The sequence below is a fragment of the Mauremys mutica genome, chromosome 3 (assembly GCF_020497125.1).
Source record: "Mauremys mutica isolate MM-2020 ecotype Southern chromosome 3, ASM2049712v1, whole genome shotgun sequence".
Taxonomy (NCBI): Eukaryota; Metazoa; Chordata; order Testudines; family Geoemydidae; genus Mauremys; species Mauremys mutica.
The window spans coordinates 208,021,714-208,042,258 of NC_059074.1; the positions used below are offsets into that span (position 1 = coordinate 208,021,714).

A 20,545-nucleotide genomic window follows, 5' to 3' on the forward strand; every position below is an offset into this window, starting at 1 on the left:
CCCACGGCCGTCAGCCATCGACCTTCCCTAGCTGAATTCCTGCCTGAACTAGAGCAGAGCTTTAGAAAAAACAGCCCAGGCGGATTTAAATATTCCCAGTGATGGTGAATCTTCCCTGCTCTCAAACATCTGCACCGTATTTCTAGTCTGAATGGGCCTAGCTTCAACTCATATAAACCCTCCTCAAAGCTCTGGTCCCACTGCAGGTACTTACAGACTGTGACCAAGTCACCCGTAACTGTCTCTTCGGTTAGCCAAACGGACTGAGCTCCTCGCATCCCGTCTGGGGCCCCCGGGCACCGTGGGGCGCTGGCTGGTTTCCCCTGCATCTAGCCCTTCCACTGACTTCAGCCGACTCATCCTGTCAGTCAGTCACTAAGCCCCTGCTGCATTTGCCAGACAGCTGGATGTCATGGGGCCAGCTCAGGTGGTGTCAGGGTTGGCCGGGGAGGCTCCTGGGGCAGGGATGCCAAGGACAAGGAGCGAGCACCCTCCTACCAAGCCTGCTTGAGACAAGCAAGAGCCCAGGCTGCCCTCATCTCTTGGAGCACAGGGCAGGGGATGCATGGGCTGGACAGCCCCACACACTGTGGGGTCCACCCAGTCCCTCCAGACATGGCCCAGGAGGTCTCTGAAGCTGGTGGACCCAGCCAGGCCCATCCTTAGCAGCAGCTGCGGTGACGCCCTGCACTCAGGAGCAAGCAGCAGGCTGTGCGCATGCTGGCTCCGGCGGGGGAGTGGGATCAGAACCTGGGCACAGCTAACAGGGCTGTGGAGCCCAGCATCGGGTGCACTGTGTCCACGAGGGGGCAAGAAGCTGCCCGGGCCCTTGTCTGGGCACAGCATGGCCCCCCCCAGCCAATCAGCTGCCACACACCGTGGTTTGAGCTGGATTTATTTCAGGTTCGTGCTGCCAGCCTCCCCCAGCAGCAGGCGTGAGTGTGAAACCAACCAATCAATGCACAACACAACACACACAGTGCCCCGCTGCTGCCCCTCTCTGCTCAGCCCAGGGCCGGGGCCACAGGCTCAGCAGCAGCACGGCGGGCGCAAGGGGGGGCAGCAGGCAAGACACGGAGGAATGCTCAGTGCCCCAGGAAGTGCCACCCCAGTCATCACCCAAGGGACCTCGTTCAACCACAGCCACACGTCGGCAGTGGTGCCCGGCCCACCACTGCAAACTCAAGTCCGGACGGACACCTCGAGCCCAGGCTGGCACCCTGGCACAAACGGGCATAAGCACCCGGCCTGGCCGGCCAGCCCCCATGTGCCCAGCCACACTCCCCACTCGGGCACGCTGCCCCCTGCAGGCGTGGGATGGATCCCGGCCAGCCCTTTGGCACATGCTGGTTTTCCCGGGGCTGGGCGCGGAGCAGGTCTCCTCTTCGGGTCCAGCGCAGCGGCGCTCCTCTACGGCGACCAGTGCGTCAGGCTGTGCATTCATCTCCTTCAGCCAGAACTGCCATCGAAACCAGGGCCAGCACGGGCTGCGCTGCCCTCATTCTGCCCGCCGGATGAACCAGATCTCGTTGCGCCGCTGAGGGACGCTGGGGTTCTCATAGGCAGCCACCATGTAGCTTTCCCGCAGCACGGTGTCTGTGGAGCCCAGCAGCTCCCAGAGAAGGCGGATCTCCCGGAGGATCGTCTCCTCTGTCGTCACCCCGTAGAAAACCCTGGAACAAAGGGAGTGGCCACAGCCACCGGAGAACAGTCAGCTGGCAAGCTCCCCTGCCCCCAGTGCGCCACCTCTCCTAGCCCCCGCCCCGAGCCACCGACATGCCTCCCTTCTCCTCCCCCTCAGAGCCGTTTCCTCCCCCGGCCTGCAGCAATGGCAGGGCCTCACCTGGTCAGGACGCGGAGCGGCTGTCTCTCCACGATGCGGATGTCAGGGTCCGTGGGGAGAGGGGGGTCGGGCTGGAACTCCCCTGGGAGGTAATAGGTAGTGGTGACGTCCCGCAGCAGCTCGGTGCCCTCCTCACTCAGGCGGATCTCGTTCACCACAGGCACGGTCATGCCCAGGTAGCGGCCTGCAGGGAGGCAGGCACAGGCGGGCAGTGAGAGGGCGCCCGAGGGGCGGAGCCAGCCCCCCCGCCCCTCCCCTGCCAGCACACACCTGTGGAGTTCTCCTTGCAGATGTAGCGCATGAGTTTCATGAAGCCCATGGAGATGCTCTGTTCGTACATCGGCTCCCCCTTGGTGACGCAGGCCCATTTCCCCGCTGGGTACAGCCGCTCCTCGCACTGAGACAGGCAGGGAGACAAGCCGGTCAGAGCCCAGAACAGGGCAGGAGGCTGCCTGCTGACAACACCCCACCCCTACGGTCACTGCCAGTCACCAGGCGGGGGCAGAAAGCTCCTCTGGGCCCTGGGCCCTGGCCACTGGCACGGTTGGCAGAACGGAGGGGGACACATCCCAGCCGTGTGTGGCCAAATGCAAGCAAGGAGGTGGCACACCCAGGAGCATTGGCCTTAAAGCTGAGTCCCCCCACTGCTGGAGGACATGGGGGTTGTAAGGGGTCAGGCTAGGGGGTAATCCAGAGTCCTCTGGGGTGTAAAAGTTCCCTGGACACACACTCTGCATGCTGCACTGGGCTTCCTCCCCATTTCCAGCCCCTGGTCTATACAGCTAGGAGAAGCTATAGCCAGGCGTACGGGGGACCCTTGGCATTCAGCTGTCTCCAGCAGCTTTTCCTAGATACACTGCAGCCTCAGCTTCCCCCGGCTGCACTGTGTGTGTGACACACACACACACACCCTGAGCACCAAGGGCAACGCCAGGGGCCAGGACGAGGTGACCCCACTGCTTGAATTCAATGGAAGGCAAAGCAATGGCTCGCCAGCTCACACTGCCAGGGCACACACTGGAAAGCCAACGGAGCAGCTGGCAGCTTCACAGATCCTGGGGCTGATCTCCAAGGTGCTGCAAACCTTGTCTTGCCCGGCTGGGAACTGGAGCGCCAGAGGAGACCCCCTCGTGGAGGGGAGGCTGGGCCTGGCCTGGCCGGTAGTGCCGCAGGCCACATGCTTCAGTGTTTATGATCAGTTTGCTGGGAAGTGCTTTCGGGGAGCTGCTGCTCGCTAGTCCTCACTGGCCTTGCCCGGAGGGAACGACCTGCAGGACTGTGCTCAGTCAGACCTGCCACGTGCCCACTGTTGATTCAGTGCTGGGTGTCAGCCCCGTGTGAGAGAAACCAACGTTTCCCCGACCAGAGGGAGAGAGCAGCTGGCCGCCACCTGGAGAGACCGGGTGCTGGGAGAGGTGGAGCTAGCCTGGGCACTGTGACAAGCTGCCCACCCCAGGCCAGAGGCACTGGCACCCCCTTCCGGGCTCAGAAACAGATGCTAGCTGCAGCAGGTCAGGAGTGCAGAGAGCTACAGGAGTCAGACGGACCTTCCAGAACAGGACCCAGGTGGAGCAGATCCTGGTCGAGGGTAAAACCTGCCTCAGAAGCGCTAGGCTGAGGGTCAGTACGGTCACTAGGAAACGCTGTAGAGAACTCAAAGCCCATCCCGCTATGCAGCCAGAATGGCGAGACTCAATTACCACTCAACAGCGCTGGGCTCAGCCGAACCACGCAGAGCCGGGCACTTAAAGCACAGCAGTGCTGGCTCTTGGCAGCTCACCAGCCTGGAGGGGCCAGGGGACCACGCCCACTCTGGCTAGGGCTTCTGCACTAGTAATAGACTTGGAGGTTGTAGATTTCAAGGTCAGCGGAGACCTCCCTGCACAGCACAAGCCAGAGGATCTCACTCAGCGACTCCTGAAGGAAGCCCGGGAGCTAGAAAAGCCTCTGGTCATGATTTAACAGCTCCCAGGGCTGGAGTTGGGCCAGATCTGAATTACAGCCCATTAAAAGCCTGGGCCTGCTGTGGACACAGCATTCGGTGGCGATTGTACGTCCCTCTGTTTGCTCCCCATGGTGGTGTTTGCTCCAGGATTACCAGGGTCTCGGTCCCACAGGGCTCAGCTGGCATGTACGGAAAGGGGGACAAGAGCTTCAGCCTGCCCCATTTCCCAGCACCGAGCAGCCAGGGCAGGTGTCAGTTGCTGAGACCCACTGTCTGGGTTTGCAGCAAGGGAGGAATCCAGGAGGGAAACTGAACCAAAGAGCTCCGGGGTGGTCCAAGAACAGACCAAGGGAGGGAGGTAGGGGCTGCGGGGGGGCCGAGTGAACCTCAGGGCTAAGGCAGGTGAGGAGATCTGCACACAGACACTCATTGGGTGATGGCCCTTTTCCCTGGGGAGGCTCCGGTCCTGCTGTGGGGAACAAACACTACTGGTCACAGCCCCGCCCCAGGAAGGCTGGCAGGACCCGAACACAGTCAGACCTGGTACCCTGGGCCCGGCCTACGTATGGGAGAATGGCAGGATTCCACCTTGTGTGAGGAGGCAGCGCAGGGTCTGTCAGCTGTGTGGGGCACTCGGCGACCAGCAAGGGCTCCACAGTGCAGCTGGCCTGGAACGGGGACATCAGACAAGGACTAGAGAGAAGTCTGGCTCCAGCATCAGCTGCTGGATCTCACTCTGCCTGCTGGAACGAGGAGTGCTCTGGGTCACGCGCTTCAGCCTCAGCTTTGGGCGCCAGTGCCCTAGAGATCCCCGTGCTGCTCATGGTGGGCACTGCGCCACTTAGGTGAGCAAATTCTGCCAGCTGATGGGGCATCCGGACAGACTTTAGTGCTACTTACACTGGGCACAGAATCACCATAGCTCTTGGATCTCCACCCTTGGCCCCTGACTCAGTCAGGCCAGAGGGGTTCTGGGGTCACAGTGCCACTTATGCCAACGGAACCCTTGAAAGGGTTAACTCCCTCTGCTGGGTTCCCTCGGGCCTATGGGCAGGGGCACTGAGGCAGGGCCTTGCCCCATGCAGAGGCAGAGGCTTGGAGTCAGCCAACTCCAGGTGGCACAGGTGAGCAGGGATCAGCCTATTCCCCTATAAAGAGCCGGGGGAAGGGAGACTCCAGCCGGCACGCTTGGGCATGGGGCTCATAGAAGAACCCTTCCAGCTGGAGTTTTCCGTTGGGGAGGAGGCAAAGCAGGCAGGCCCGGCCTGGCGTCTCCTCCAGCAGCAGACAGCGCCCAGGGTAGAGGTGCTGTGCCTAGCGGAAGGCTGGGGGCGGGGGGAGACTTGGTGTTTACTTGTCAGTGTCACGTCACGTGAAGGGGCATTAGTGGACAGAAAAGCCTGGGTGGAGTTTATTTAAGAAGTAACAGACAGGCCACTGAAGAGTGACCTCAGGCCACGTGAGGGTGCTCGGGAGGACACTGTGACGGCAGCCATGGTGACAGGCTGACGGGGGGTGGGGGCTCCGGAATGAAGCCAGAGGGCCTTAGACAGCCAGAGAAGGGCAGCAGGGCACGGATGTGTCCAGAGAATAAAGCTCTCGGTGTTCGGTTTACACTTGCGGTGGTTACAGTTACTGGCACAGGCCAGCAGACGTTCCCCCTCGCCTCGGTTATCGATGGAGCATGCCTGGCTGCGAGCTGCGGGGGCTGGAAGAGGCTCCCCGCCCAGGGGCGAGGAAGAGATCAAACTCTGTCCAGGAGAGTACAGCTGGCGGGGGGTTAACAGTCAGCAGTGCTGGCTCCTCTGCAGGTCCTCAGTGCCCCGTGGGTCGAGCCCAGGGCCACTCTAGCTAGGGGTTCTCCAAGGCGCCGGCCCCGGGCACTGACTCGTGGCCCCAGCCAGTCTGGGGACTGTGGTGCACATTTGCTAGGCATGGAGCCGCTGGGGCTAGTGGCTCTACACAAGCTAGGACCTAGGTGCTAGGCCTAAAAAGCCTCTCTGATCAGCAGGGGCTTAGGCAGCCTTCCCCCCTCTGCAGGGCTGGAAAAGCTGAGGGACCCCAAACCAGGCCAGCCCAGCAGGCAGAACAGGACACCAGCAGGGAAGCACCAAGGACAGAGCATAGTCCCAGTCTGCTGCGCCCTCAGTGGTCAAAAGGAGCTGGAGGGTAGCTGGGGCCACTGCTCCCCTTGCAGAGCCCTGCTCCGGGGGGAGAGAGGGGGGCAGGTTGGCTGGCCCGAAGGCCGGGGCTCTCCGTGGGACTCAGCGAGCTAGCAAGCAACCCACACAGGAAAGCCCCCAGAAGCGACACTGACTTCTAGAGACGACGCGGCCCTCTCCTGCGCGGAGCAGAGGGGAGGAGCCCGAAAGCCGCCCAGGCGGGCACAGAGGCAATGCTGGAGGGGTGCAGAGTGAGCAGCTCCTGGGGCTAGACCAGGGCTGGGGGCTTGGCACGAGGAGGGTGGGCCTGCCGTCTCTGGACAGGACTCACAGGAATGAAGTGACCCTGGGCACGTGCCAGACGGCAGGGGCTGGGACATGGAAAGGAAGAGAATTCCTGCAGCCGTGCTCGGGGACTCAGGCCAGCAGGACTGGAGAGACTCTACCCGGAGCAGGACACACGTGAAGAACACGCCCCTTGCATACACCAGAGAGAGACAGGAAGAGGCAAAGGCTAAAACACCAGGTGACCCAATGGGCCAGGGAGCGAATGTCAAGGTGCCCTTACCTGAGCTGGGCTCCTCCAGTCCCGCCCCAGCAGCCTACGTGACAGGATGAGCTTACCCCGCTCGCAGCATCTCCCTCCCCCTCTTCCTGTCTGCTCGCACACTTGCTACGTCCTGGCTTCCGTTAGACCCGGAGCTCTGCGGAGCAGGAACCGTCTCTCACTCTGGGACTGGGCATCGTTAGGGTACACAACGGGCAGGGCGACACGACAGACGGACAGTGCGGGGCGCGTCTGGTGAAGAACGCTCTCCCGTCGCCATGGTAACTCCACCTCCGCGAGAGGCGGGAGCTGTCCACACCAGCGCGTGGGTGGGGATGCTGCGTCACTCAGGGGTGAGATCCCCCAATTGGATTGAAACAAAGCCCCGGTGGAGCATTATGGATCGTGGGGGGTCTGGGCTGGAGACGAGGGGTAGCAGCAGGAGGGCGCAGGACCAGGGCAGGGAGAGGATCTGGGCTGTGGTTGTTTGCAAGGCCAGGGACCCACTGTACAGAGACACAGGGCCCCCCACACTTCCCAGGACACGGGCTGCGGGTGCCCAGAGGAAGGGTCCTCACCTTCTCATGCTGCAGCAGGGTGACGTAGGGCACCGGCTCACGCACCTGGTTGTGCTGCGTCATCTGCATGATGGGACCCGCCATCTCTGCAAAACCAAACAGACAGGAGAAAACGGGCCGGGACGGCGAGCAGGGCGGGGAGAAACGCACAGTGCAGAGCAGCAGGGACCACGCAGCCCGAATACCAAGTGCTGGGAAGTGTCCGTGCTGCACCCTGGCTGCGACTGGCCACCTCCCCAGCCCAGGAAATGGGCAGCGGCAGCTTGCTCGCCCCCTCGTACCGCTCTGTGGTAACCCCGATGCTGGACCCAGGCGCTTCCGAGGGCTCCCCTGCCCTGAGAAGGGCGTACACGGAGGAATGGCTATCGCCGACATACAGGACTAGCCTGCTCTGTTTAGACTGGCAGCCCTTTGGGGAAGGACTCCTGGCTCCAGACCTGCCTGCAGAGCGCCTCGCACATGGTCAGTACGATCTGCCACTGTAACGCGAGACCGCTGGGCCGACAGGGCCAAGCTATCGCAGCTCTGCGTATCGCAGCTGGAGCCAGGCACAGCATTAGCAGAGCGCTCCCCGCTGCGGCGCTAGGGAGTCCGGGACGAGGCTCCATGGCACAGAAGCGTGTTTCGGATCAAGAGTCCCACAGCTGGTTTTGCCTTTATTCTTACGTCTTATACAGGCTGTTCACACTGGCTGCACTACCCAGAGCTCAGCGGTCAGAGCCAGAGGTCAGTGGGCACACGCTCAGCAAGCAGAGTTACCTGGCGGGAAGGCAGGTTGATAAAGCACGTGGGCAGGGTGCCTTCACACTCTATTGGCCCTGCCGTCCGTCACTCACATACGGAGGGGACATCGGCCCCTCTGAATTGGGCACCAAGCGTCTGTTTGCTGAGGGGTTACTGGACAGGCTGTGTCGCTTATTTCTCCAAGGAGCCAGTGGTTTAATAGGAATCAGCTGAACCAGTCTGCTCTGGCCCTGCTCTCCCCACTGCATGGGGGGCAGAGGACTGAATCATTTCCTTGAGGGGCTCTCGCTGTGGAGACGCTGCATGCTCAGCTCTGATTCACCCTCAGGGTATGTCTATGCTACAAAATTAAGTCGACCTAACTTACATGGGCATACAGCCACCACAGTAATTACAGGGCTCATGCATGGCTACTCTTCGCTCCTTGTGTCAGTGGTGTGCATCCTCACCCGGTGCGCTCGCAGCCATTGTCCTGTCAGTGCGGGGCATTGTGGGATGGCTCCTGGACACCAGTAACAGTCAACGTAACCAACACAGAGTCAGGCCAAGGGTCAGAAGCAAGGTGTAGAGGCAGGAGCAGAGATGGCACAAGGATCAGGAACAAAGCTAGAGTGAGGCAGGAACCTGGAACAGGATGGGAGCAGGCCAGGATCCAGGACAGATGCCGATCACAGGAGACAGGCAAGGAACGGGATCCGATGCACCAGCAAGAGGGAGTTTACACAGTTGCTCAGACCCCACTCCTTACCTGTCTCCTTCAATCTGCATCCAGCCCTGTTCCTGCTCTGCTCCTCTGTCCCCTGCTCCCAGGTCCTGCCTCGCCTCTTCTCTGGTTCCTGCCCCTACACCATCACTCCTGACCCCTGGCTCCAACTCTGACCCGACTCCAATGCTGACTCTTGGCTTGACTCCTGCTCTGACCGTGCGCCAACTGCCCACCTCCCGGTTCGTAACAGCTGCTTGGACAACCCACCCCGGGTCACTTCCTGGCTGAAATAATGGCTGCAAGCCAACTGGGTGACCCAGGCCTTGGGCATCCCGACAGGACTTCCTGGGGGGCCTGACCTGCCAAGATGAGGGAGGTGCTGCTTCATCTGTCTCCCTTGGTGGTGACAAGGGAGTATCCGAGACTTAGGGCGGCCAGAGCCCAGGTTCTAGACCTGCTGAAACGAAGGGCCTGACTCAGCTCCTTGCATGCACACTAGTCTCTCGAGCCATAGAAACCCTGTCAGCCTATAAAGGAACTGCTAGTTTCATATTTCCTGGGCCATGGGGCTTAGAGCACTGCCCTTGGAGGGTCAGCTCCTCCCAGTGGAGCAGCCAGGAATGGGCCACACAGAGGCTGCAGGTGGAATTTCTAACTGTGGGGGTGGGGGAGGAACTCAGCCTTGCTCTCACCTTGAGGAAGGGTCACTTGGTGGGTGCTGGCCACTGTTTCCCAATGAGAGAACAGCCTGTTCTGTTCTTCCCCATCCATTGGCTCCTCATCTTCATCAAGGGACTCATCGTCCAATCCATTGAGGTCCTCCAGGGTAATGCGAGCCATGCCAACGCCACGCCAACGCCACAATGCCTGCTGCAGGGGGAGAAAAGAAAAAAGCAGAGCGTTTAGTGCAACCCTGAGAGCCCGCAGGAAGAGGGGGAGCCGTGTGCGCTCTAGACGCAAGGGAACCGCAGGCTTGGAGTGGTACATGCCAATACAAACAAGTTGGGGGGGGGGGAGAAGAGAGGGGGCAGGGCCTGGTAGAGCCAGGGATGAAGCTCAGGCACTGCTCTGTTCTCCTCCCTACCCCCTCCATTCAGCCCAAGAAGAGTCACCTGAGAAGCTGAGGACCAGACTGGAGAGTCAGCAGAGACTGGGGTGACTCGGGTGGGGCAGTAGAAATGGTGCAGACACTGCCAGTGACTTCCTGGCTGGTAGGGACACCAGGAGGGTGGTGAAGGAAGGTCACGATATTGACATAGCCCTGGGGATTATTAAGAGCCCCGGAGCTGTGATCAGAACCCAGAAGTCCTGAGCTTACAGCTGCTTAGATACTTGTACAGAAAACACTCGTTAGCAGCAACTTATTGGTGCCCTTTTGCTACCTTGCTTCTAAGCAGCTGGTGCCGTCATGGGGAGTGTTGTCTGACCAACGGCAGCCTGCGTTTTCCGATCCGTAAAACTGCTACAGTGCACACTAAAGCTATCGCTGTACCAATGCGATGTATTTTTATTATTGCTGCTACGGGATTACTGCACTACACCTCCTGTTCTTCATGCTGCCCATCATACTGCATCAAGAAAGCAATACTGAGTTAAGGCTATAAAAGTTTTATTTTTGTTTTAAGATCAAACATCAACCATGACAAACACAGCCTTCCGCTCCTGTAAACGTTTTTTGTACTCACACTTAACTGTGACACTCTGTACACATTGTAAATCACTGGATAAGGACATCTGCTAAGCAAATTAATAATAACCTAAAAGTATTATTCCACATCAAAGAGAGTCTTCTATTTATACAGTGAGGATCAACTTGCACATTAATTAAGCATGGACAAACTCACTCACTTCGGCTGAAAGAACATTGAGAAGAAGCAGAGCAAATTAACAAACCCAGTTTTGTTTTGAAGATGGGACTCCATGTCCTGCAGACCCTGTCACCAAGTCCCACTACCCGGGGAAAGTGCCAGAGTGTGTGCAAAGCCTTCAACCGCTCAGAGTTTGTTGGACAACTTCACTCTCTTGATTATCCTCTCAATTATATGTTTCATCAACACAAGCTTGTTTCTTTGGCCTTGCAGCAGCTGCAGCTCAGTAATTTCTCATCGGGTAGCTCTCCAAACGTGAGCAAATCCTCATCCCCAGCAGCTGCTAAGTCCTCTTTTTCCATGTTGACTGGAAGTGGAACATTGTTCAGGGAAGTCGCCAGTCTTCAATCCCCTCGTCTCGCAAACCTTCCACTGGTGCAACACATTTGCCTTTCCTGTAACAATTGGAAATTGTTGTCAGTTTTACATCTTGCCAGGAGGCAGCACCAAGATGAACACAATCTAGCACATTTCCAAGTTTCAGGCCTGTCTGAACATATGTGCAGGGTCCGCAGCAAGAGCAACAATAATCTGGTTTGTGATTTTTGATCGGTAATGTCCCTTCATGTTCTTAATCACACCTTGAACCATAGGTTGCATCAAAAATGTAGCATTAGGGGGTAAGAATTTGAGCTGAATGTTAGTGAGACCCATTCCTTGGGGGTGTGCAGAGCAGTTAGTCAGGAAGGGGCATATTTTACAGCTCTGCAAGCAAAGCTGATAATCCCACTTTTTCAGCCAGTTGATGAAAATCTCACCTGTCATCCAGGCATTCGCTGAACTGACAATTGAAGGGAAGTTTACTGAAATCCTTCAGAAAGCATCTGGGTCATTTTGACTTCCCGATCAAAATGACCCAGCAGGCGTCTGTCACTCCCATCCACGTTGGCACACTTTCCCTCCTCCTAGCTTTTCATTTTTTTTGACATGTCCTTGCAGAACTGGAATTAACTTGCAAACTAGAGTCCCATTTATGAGATGGAAGAAATGCTGGCTAAACCGACTGTCACTTGCCTTAAAATCATTCAACCCCAGGGAAGCAGCAAGCTGAAGGGGTTTTTCCTTGGCACAGGGAGTACTACTTGCTGGACCCGCAGTCATCTTTTCCTTGAACAATATAAAGAGAGACTAGTCGACATCAGGAGCTTTGCCCTTCATGCCGAAGCTTACGGCAGCCATTTGACTGTCTGTCTTCGTGCTTATCCTTCTGCTTCCACATTCTGCCAACAGCCAACCTGTGCAACTCCCACTTGGCTGCAACTTGGTGTTGAGGAGCCCCCAGAGCTCGACAGTTGTGGATAATCTGTAGATTTTCTTTCAGTGAGAAATTGCTTGGCATTTTGTCTGGTTTTGCCACAAAAAAAACAATGCAAGTAAGCGGAGGATGTGACATCACAATGTCATAAATGTTGCTCTAATGCAGCAGCTACGTTGCTGTTACCGAGTGGACAACTTACAGCAGGGCAAGTGTTCCCAGGGGAAACGTTGCTCGTAAGCGGTGGGTGCTCTTGCAAAGTGTTGCTGCCAACAAGTGTCTACTGCATCTCCAGTAACAGACTTCAAAGTGGCAATTCTTCAACAAAAAACATTCAAAAACAGACTCCAATGTGAAGCTGCAGAACTGGAATTAACTTGCAAACTAGATACCATCAGATTAGGTCTGAATAAAGACTGGGAGTGGCTGGGTCATTACAAAACCTAAATTTAATTTCCCCAATACTAATTTCCCCTTACTGTTACTCACACCTTCTTGTCAACTGTCTGTAATGGGCCACTCACTTACCACTTCAAAAGTTATTTCTCTTGCCTTGGTATCCTGCTGTTAATTGATTTATCTCATTAGACTGATTTAACACTTGGTAAAGCACCCCCATCCTTTCACGCATTTATACCTGCTCCTGTATTTTTCACTCCATGCATCTGATTAAGTGGGTTCTAGCCCATGAAAGCTTATGTCGAAATAAATTTGTTAGTCTCTAGGGTGCCACAAAGACTCATTTTTTTTGTTCTAGATACAAAACCGCCATCTCTGGGGAGAGCATCTAGGCCAGGGGTAGGCACCCTATGGCACGTGAGCTGATTTTCAGTAGCACTCACACTGCCCGGGTCCTGGCCACTGGTCCGGGGGGTTCTGCATTTTAATCTAATTTTAGATGACGCTTCTTAAACATTTTAAAAACCTTATTTACTTTACATACAACAATAGTTTAATTATATATTATAGACTTATAGAAATAGACCTTCTAAAAATGTTAAAATGTATGACTGTCACGCGAAACCTTAAATCAGAGAGAATAAATGAAGACTCGGCCCAGCACTTCTAAAGGCTGCCGACCCCTGGCCTAGGCTGCCATGCCCCCAAGGCAGCGCCTGGGCAAGCCAAGGACACTGCACAGCTGTGCGGGTTTCCCCCTCATCTGTCTGAGCGCGGGGATCACCAGCTCTCCCACCTAGGGGCCTGCCAGTCAGGTCCGCAGTTCGGCCCCCGGGGCCGTGATTACACTGGTCAAACCGGTCTCTGGGAGGCATCTGTTTGCGGTGGGGGGGTGTCTGTACTGGCAGCATTACGTGGCCGTGGCCGGGTGGCTTCGTGCCCCGGGCAGCGGCTGTGAAAGTTCTTCACAAGGCGACGGCAGGAGGGGCCCCGGCTCGGCCCGCGCCTCCCCAGGCTCGTTACCCGGCACGGGGGGACTCCGGATTCGCTCCCTGTCAGTGTAAACGGCCCGCCCGCCGGACTCCCCATTGCCGGCCGCGGCGCCCTGCAGCGGGGAGTTCCGCAGGCCGATCCCGCCTGGGGCAGGGGAGCCCCTGAGCCCATCTCGCCCCGCTGCCCCCCAGCCCGGCCCGCAGAGCCGGGGCCCAGGAGGGGGCCCCACAGGCAGCGCTGGGGACCCAGGAGTCCGGGCGCTGAGGTCAGGGGTCACAGGTCACGAACCCCAGGGCAGCCCCGGGCCGGGCAGGACCCCGCGGAGGGGGGGGGGGGCCGTTACCTGGCACTTCCTGCTCCGCGCCCGCCCCGGAACTTCTCCGTCCTGAGGTCACCGGCCCGGAAATCCGGTGACGATTCCTGCGTCCTGACGTAACCCTCATAACGGGAGGGTGGACCTGTGACGTGATGACCCGGAAGCGAAGGGGATACTTCCGGTCCCGCCCACACCCGACGGGATCAGTACGGGGAGAGGGGCCGGGCGTATGGCGGTGGGCGGGGCCATCAACGGGGGAGGGCGGAGCTGTGTAGCCGGGGGGCGCGGCCTCTGGCAGGGGCGGGGCCTGCGTATCCGGGGGCGGGGTCTGTGCCAGGGGCGTGACCGAGGGGCGGGGCCCAAAACGAAAGTCTCCTCCTGGGGCGGGGCTGGGGCGGCCCCTGGGCGATGCTCCCTGCCTATTGCCCCGCCCCCACCCTCAGGCCCCGCCCCCATCCCGTTGCCCCGCCCCCCTGAGCGAGGCCGGCCTGGGGCAGACCCATCACTGGCCTGGCCTGGGGTGCGCCTCCCCGAAGCCCTGGCCGGGCCGTGCTAATGAGAGGCTGGCCGAGGTGCTCGTTAGGGTAACGATGGCAGCATGAGAGGGGCTGAGCCAGTGTTGCCAGCCCCAAATGATCAAAGCTCCTGAGCCAGGCCCAAGAGCGGCGTCAAAGCTGAGATTTTGAAAGAAGTGGCCAATGGGGGGGGGGGGGGTTCTTTGTATTCGCCTTCTGGTCTTTGAGCCTTTGGGTCACATTCAGGCTTTAGCTTGTGAGCCGTAAGGTCCCGTTGTCTTTTGAACAAAGGAAGCTGAGCTGCTCCTCTGTGCCCATGATTCAGGAGTCAGAGCTTTGTAACAACCACCATAAGACATGCAGTAAAATCAGGGGAGTTGGCAACACAGCGAGGTTAGTCAGAACTGGAGAGGACCGTGAGGAGCGTCACAGGGAACTAATCCAGGCTAGAGAACAGGCAGCAAGATGGCAAATGAAATTCAGTGTTGAAAAATCCAAAATAATAAACACAGGAGGGAACCATTTGAACTATTCAGACATGTTCCTGGATTCTAAATTAATTGTACCAATTCCGGAAACAAACCTGGGCATGAGACCTCTGCTCAATGTGCAGCTGGGCTCAGATAAGCAAACAGTGTTTGGCTGCAGTAGGCATGGGATGGAGAACAATATGGACTGTCATAAATGCCATACCATAAATTACTATGACCGTCTCCCCAGCACAGGGCCCCTCGTTTCATGCAGGATATTACAGAACTAGAGGGACTGAGAAAAGGGCAGTGAGAATGATCAGGGACCAGGCAAGCTCGCATATGGAGACAGGTTGAAAAGATTGGGATTGTGTACGTTAGAGAATAGACAAGAGGGAACATGATCAAAATCTATAAAACCAGGACTGGGACAGAGAGGGGAGATCAGGAGCTTCTATCCACCTTTTCACACAAGAACAAGGTGACAGTGACGTTTAAAGACAGCAAATTCAAAACTGGTAAGAGGAAACACTCTTTCCCAGTATGCACAATTAGCCTGTGGCACTCACTGTCACCTGATGTTGTTAAATCCCATTTAACAGCATTCATTAAAGGCATGGGCATTCATTGGGTAACAACAATATGCAGAGTTATAATAATAAATACCGAAAACAACTGGAGTTTTGGAAGGGCTATAAACCCTAATGCTTCATGGCAGAAGCCAACCTCTAACTAATAGGGTTAGGAGGAAGCTTTCCCTGGGGCAGGGTATTCCACAACTACCACTGTCAGAGACAGGGTACTGGACTGGGTGGACCCCCCACCCCCAGTTGGATCCAGTATTGCATGCGGAGTTTCTTTTGTAACTCTACAGCCTGCAGCTGGGGTGTTCAGGATGGAAAGCTGGAGAGATCACCAGGCATTTCACCCCCAGCAGCCTCCCATGTGTTTAACGCAGACAGCAGCTGAGAGCAAGGGATCTGCATGCAGCCAGATGTTGGTGTGAGACTAAACCTCCCTCTCCCCTTGGCAGCACGGCAGGCACGGGTGCCGGTTGAGTCTGCACACAGGCCTAGTCAGGTGTCAGTCTCCAGCACCTGGGGCTCGGCACAGAGGAGGATGTGAGGGCTTGTGACTAGCCAGGCCTGGACGTTAGGAGCAGGGCTGGCTCCAGACCCCAGCGCGCCAAGCGCGCGCTTGGGGCGGCATGCTGCGGGGGACGCTCTGCCTGTCGCCGGGAGGGCGGCAGGCGGCTCCGGTGGAGCCGCGGGACCAGCGAACCCTCCGCAGGCACGTCTGCGGGAGGTCCACCGGAGCCACGGGACCGGCGACCGCCAGAGTGCCCCCTGCGGCGTGCCGCCGTGCTTGGGGCGGCGAAATTCCTAGAGCCGCCCCTGGTTAGGAGTGGAGCTGGGCGACATTTTTCAGACAAAACTTTTTTCACCGAATAATGCATGTTCGGAGCGACCACAACATTTCACAAATTCGTGTCCAATTCGCCAGATTGTTTCATACAAACATTCAGAAACAGTTTAAATGTTTGACTTTTTGATTCAAAACAAATTTTTGTTTCAAATTTGACTCCCCTTCTATTACTTTTGTAAGGTAAAATCCCTCCAAAACCAAACGTTTTGTCTGACCCAAAACACTCTTTTTCTTTGGTTCAGCCACTGAGCTCCGTAGCTAGGAGCCACTGTCCACATTTGCCGGAGTGCAGCCAGCCCTCCCTCCCCACTGGCTTGGAGGCTCTCACCACAGTCCTATCGGTGATTTTTTATTTAATAAAATAAAGTACCACAATCAGAGGTAAATCATGGGTAACAATGAGCCCGCCAGCTCCCCCGGGGCCCATGCACTGCTCTCTCCATGCTAAGGCAACACGGTGAGATCAGGAACCAGGCTTGCAGAGCTCCTAGGGATGCCTGGGCTGAATCCCATCGGTGAACTCCCCAGGAAGGTCGCAGGGTTGCCGTGACCCTTCCAGCCTCGTTCTCTGGTTCCCAGGGAGCTGAATCGGAAGAACCCCAGTCCCGGGCACTGGGTGGTGCTGAGGTCGGGGAGCAGCTGATAACTAAGGAGAGGGCAGTGCTGAGGGGGGTGAGCCCTTCACTGCTGAAGGGTCAGGCCTCGGGGGGCTGGTGAAGGAGCCCGCAGGTCTGTTTTAGAGCACACCTGGCGCTCCTCTCAGCCAGCCCCTGCCTGGGGGAAGGGCTGGCACCAGCCCCAGGGAGTGGGGAGTCTCCACCCCTCAGCTCTGATAGCCAAAGCCACAGGTAAGCGCTGCTGGAGCCCATCTCTGAGCAATGCTCCAAGTGCTGCCCCCAAAGCCGCTAGTCCCTGGCAGGTACCAGGCCCAGGCAGGCGGCTGGCAGAGGGAGGCTCTGTGTTGTCTCGTGGCTGGTGCACCTCACGCCACGCAAGGGCACACCTCTTCCAGGGGCAGTGTCTGAGACAGGGCAGGCTGGAGCTCCGGGCCGCGGGGGAGCAGCTGGAGTGTCCTGGAGGTGGTGCCGGAGCCACAGGGTGCAGTCAAGCAGCAGGAGCATCTGAGATGGAGCCAGGAGGGGGTGCAGAGAGGAGCCTGGAGGTGGGTCAATTGGAGGTGAGCAGGGAGCTGTGAGAGGACAGATCCACGCTGCTGGCACTGAGGCCTCTCCTCTCTGCCCAGAGGCCCGGGGAACCCTGAAAAACAAACCACACCATTCAGGATCCCACGTCCCCGGCCCAGCTTCCTGGGGGGAATGCGCTGCCTGCCCCGCTCTGAGCTGAGCCCAAGGGGCCATGTCGTCTGAGCTCCCCCAGCAGCAACCAGTCAGGTTAGCTCCTGCCCCAACCCCATCTCAGTGGGATCCCGTCTGATTTTCATAGTGACCACGGACAGTATCACAGGAGCTGCTGGGGGAAGCTGGAGGCTTTGGCACCTGGGGAGGAGCTCAGAGGGGAGGGGGCAGTGTGGATTTAGCACATTAGTGGGGGGAGGGGTGTTTTTTTAAAGTGATCATCAGTGACTACATGACTGTTGACATGTGACTGTCATCACTAGGCTCCAGAGTCACAAGCTCATCAACAGAAATGAGTCAGTTCAGCCCTCTCCAAGCTACTGTTTCAGGCTGTCTGCACACCCAGGCAGGCACACGCAGGGGTCATGCTTCTGCCACGTTTAAAGTTTCTTCCAACAACACGGGCTCGGTTTTTGTTTTTAATAAACGCTCAGACTCTGGCAAACAGTTCTGCAGCAAACCTCCCATCCCCGGAATCCTACCATCCAGCCCGGGGCCGGATTCACTCATGGGCTTGGAAGATCACGGTCCAGCCTGAATTGTCCCAGACACTGGCATACATGGCCCTGGGCTCCTTCCAGAGCCTGTCGGTGCTGCTCCCTAGCTGGGCACAGGGCTGGGTACTGAGCTGCCCTGCACACCGGGCCCAGGGCCTGGCACCTGCAGGAACCAGGGCTGTCGCGCTGCTGGGCCCCTGGATTGCAGAGTCAGTCATGGGCCTCAGCAAAGCCGGGGCGGCGGCTGCACGCGGGCAGCCAGCTCCACTGAACAGCACCTGGGGCTCTGCTCAGCACCTGGGAGCCCTCCAGGCTATTCCTGCCCATGAGCATTTCCAGCCCCCAGCCCCGGGGAATTTCGGATGCCACTGCCCCGACCCCGCCTCCCCCCAGCCCCGGCCCCGCCTCCCCCCTGCCCCGGCCCCGCCTCCCCCCAGCCCCGGCCCCGCCTCCCCCCTGCCCCGGCCCTGCCTCCCCCCAGCGAGTACCCCCCCAGCCCCGGCCCTGCCTCCCCCCAGCCCCGGCCCTGCCTCCCCCCAGCCAGTACCTCTCCCTGCCCCGGCCCTGCCTCCCCCCAGCGAGTACCCCCCCAGCCCCGGCCCCGCCTCCCCCCAGCCCGTACCCCCCCAGCCCCGGCCCCGCCTCCCCCCAGCCCGTACCCCCCCAGCCCGTACCCCTCCCTGCCCCGGCCCCGCCTCCCCCAGCCAGTACCCCCCCAGCCCGTACCCCTCCCTGCCCCGGCCCCACCTCCCCCAGCCCGTACCCCTCCCTGCCCCGGCCCCGCATCCCCCCAGCCAGTACCCCTCCCTGCCCCGGCCCCGCCTCCCCCCAGCCCGTACCCCCCCAGCCCGTACCCCTCCCTGACCAGGCCCTGCCTCCCCCCAGCCAGTACCCCTCCCTGCCCCGGCCGCGCCTCCCCCCAGCCGGTACCCCCCCCAGCCCGGGCCGGGCCTCCCCCCAGCCCGTACCCACCCAGCCCCGGCCCTGCCTCCCCGCAGCCCGTACCCCCCCCAGCCCCGGCCCCGCCTCCCCCCAGCCCGTACCCACCCAGCCCCGGCCCCGCCTCCCCCCAGCCCGTACCCCTCCCTGCCCCGGCCCTGCCTCCCCCCAGCCCGTACCCCCCACAGCCCCGGCCCTGCCTCCCCCCAGCCCGTACCCACCCAGCCCCGGCCCCGCCTCCCCCCAGCCCGTACCCCTCCCTGCCCCGGCCCTTCCTCCCCCCAGCCCGTACCCCCCCCAGCCCCGGCCCCGCCTCCCCCCAGCCCGTACCCCCCCCCGCCCCGGCCCCGCCTCCCCCCAGCCCGTACCCCTCCCTGCCCCGGCCCCGCCTCCCCCCAGCCCGTACCCCCCCAGCCCCGGCCCCACCTCCCCCCAGCCCGTACCCCTCCCTGCCCCGGCCCTGCCTCCCCCAGCCCGTACCCGCCCCAGCCCCGGCCCTGCCTCCCCCCAGCCCGTACCCCTCCCTGCCCCGGCCCTGCCTCCCCCCAGCCCGTACCCCCCCAGCCCCGGCCCTGCCTCCGCCCAGCCCGTACCCCTCCCTGCCCCGGCCCTGCCTCCCCCCAGCCCGTACCCACCCAGCCCCGGCCCTGCCTCCCCCCAGCCCGTACCCCCCCAGCCCCGGCCCCGCCTCCCCCCAGCCCGTACCCACCCAGCCCCGGCCCCGCATCCCCCCAGCCCGTACCCCTCCCTGCCCCGGCCCCGCCGCCCCCCAGCCCGTACCCCCCCATCCCCGGCCCTGCCTCCCCCCAGCCCGTACCCCCCCCAGCCCCGGGCCCGCCTCCCCCCAGCCCGTACCGCCCCCCAGCCCCGGCCGCGCCTCCTTCAGCCCATACCCCCCCCAGCCCCGGCCCCGCCTCCCTCAGCCCATACCCCCCCAGCCCCGGCCCCGCCTCCCCCCAGCCCGTACCCCCCCCAGCCCCGGCCCCGCCTCCCCCAGCCCGTACCCCTCCCTGCCCCGGCCCCGCCGCCCCCAGCCAGTACCCCCCCCAGCCCCGGCCCTGCTCAGTTTGTAGGGCCAAGCTGCCCTGGCGCTCCCAGTGCTGGTTATTAGCATCTTAGTCCTTGTCTGGCCTTTGCCCTGATGCGGCCCAGCTGATGGCTGTTGGCTTCCCAGCTCACCCTGCCCGGGTCGGAGTTCATTTCAGAAAGGCGGCTTTGCAGCCCTAACTGGCCCGTGTGCATCGCTGTGCAACCCCCGCCCCGCGGGCTGTGAGCTGGGGGGCGGCGGGCACGGCTTGCTGCCGAGCTCTCACCTGGAAGGAATCGTCACTGGATGTATTCAGGTAATTTAATGATGCTGCTCGTTTCATGCTACAAAAAGAAAGAGGAAAAGGGTGAGATCTCGAGCCCAGCCCCAGCCCCAGCCCCTGCCCCTGCCCATGGGGTGCAGCCTCCCACCCCTCGGCCTGGCAACCCCCCGCCTCTCCGCCGGACAGCACAGGGACAGGAGGGAAGGAGCTGGGACATTCACTATTTCCCTGGCAGACCCAGCCCCATCCCCACAGCCCCTCCTAGAGCTTCGTGGGTCCCCATCTCCGCACATGGGCAGGACGAGAGAGCCTCTTGCTCCCCCTGGTTTCTGTGGGCTCAGCCTCCATGCTGCTGCCGCCAGCCCTGCAAGGCAGCGCCACCAGGCCCCAGGCCAGAGGGCTCTGCAGAAACCCCTCTGTGCAGGGACCCTGTGCCAAAGAGGCAAAGCCTCAGGAAAGGGCAGCCCCTGGCATCTGCAGACCGCGTTTCCGGCTGGCCTGAGAGGCAGCGACGGGTGCGAGAGCACGCAGGCCCCTTGGGAGACACCTACGTTGTGTCCCTGGGCTCCAGGGGGAGGTTCCCCTGCAGCTTCTTGACGAGCATTTCACTGCTCCTCCTGAGCACGTCCCGAAGCTTCACCAGGGAGCTGCTGCGTTGGAGGCCACCGGTGCCATCCT

General features: G+C 60.1%; 2 protein-coding genes across 11 annotated transcripts in view; both read right to left on the reverse strand.

Moving 5' to 3' along the window:
• Nucleotides 1-879: 879 nt before the first annotated feature.
• Nucleotides 880-13,508, reverse strand: LOC123366366 (heme-binding protein 1-like). Of its 4 annotated transcripts, none has more exons than XM_045009753.1 (7): nucleotides 13,384-13,466; nucleotides 10,419-10,788; nucleotides 9,218-9,395; nucleotides 7,076-7,161; nucleotides 2,114-2,240; nucleotides 1,844-2,027; nucleotides 880-1,673 (listed from the first exon to the last, which is right to left on the reverse strand). In XM_045009753.1, the coding sequence occupies exons 3-7, from the start codon at nucleotides 9,363-9,365 to the stop codon at nucleotides 1,499-1,501; spliced, it is 720 nt and encodes a 239-aa protein (XP_044865688.1). In that variant the 5' UTR covers nucleotides 9,366-9,395; nucleotides 10,419-10,788; nucleotides 13,384-13,466; the 3' UTR covers nucleotides 880-1,498. The 4 variants fall into 4 exon arrangements, with proteins under 4 accessions (XP_044865688.1, XP_044865687.1, XP_044865686.1 ...); XM_045009752.1 differs by lacking the exon at nucleotides 13,384-13,466 and adding an exon at nucleotides 11,152-12,030; XM_045009751.1 differs by lacking the exon at nucleotides 10,419-10,788 and having other exon boundaries at nucleotides 13,384-13,508.
• Nucleotides 13,509-16,102: 2,594 nt separating this feature from the next.
• KLC4 (kinesin light chain 4) overlaps nucleotides 16,103-20,545 on the reverse strand; it is a 51,682-nt gene continuing 47,239 nt past the window's right edge. For all 7 annotated transcript variants that reach the window (XM_045011842.1, XM_045011847.1, XM_045011846.1 and 4 more), the window contains 3 exons: nucleotides 20,419-20,543; nucleotides 19,871-19,928; nucleotides 16,103-17,023 (listed from right to left, as the gene is read on the reverse strand). In XM_045011842.1, the coding sequence (XP_044867777.1) occupies nucleotides 16,934-17,023; nucleotides 19,871-19,928; nucleotides 20,419-20,543 (273 nt within the window). In that variant the 3' untranslated portion in view covers nucleotides 16,103-16,933. The remainder of the gene's footprint in view (nucleotides 17,024-19,870; nucleotides 19,929-20,418; nucleotides 20,544-20,545) is intronic.

What these genes read in the sequence shown, in the direction of transcription:
- LOC123366366 (XM_045009751.1), bottom strand. Translation starts at nt 9,365, where the DNA reads ATGGCTCGCATTACCCTGGAGGACCTCAATGGATTGGACGATGAGTCC. An exon ending in CTGCAAGGAGAACTCCACAG is followed by an intron (nt 2,028 to 2,113) that starts GTGTGTGCTGGC and finishes GCCTCCCTGCAG; the next exon opens with GCCGCTACCTGGGCATGACC. An exon ending in CCGCTCCGCGTCCTGACCAG is followed by an intron (nt 1,674 to 1,843) that starts GTGAGGCCCTGC and finishes CCTTTGTTCCAG; the next exon opens with GGTTTTCTACGGGGTGACGA.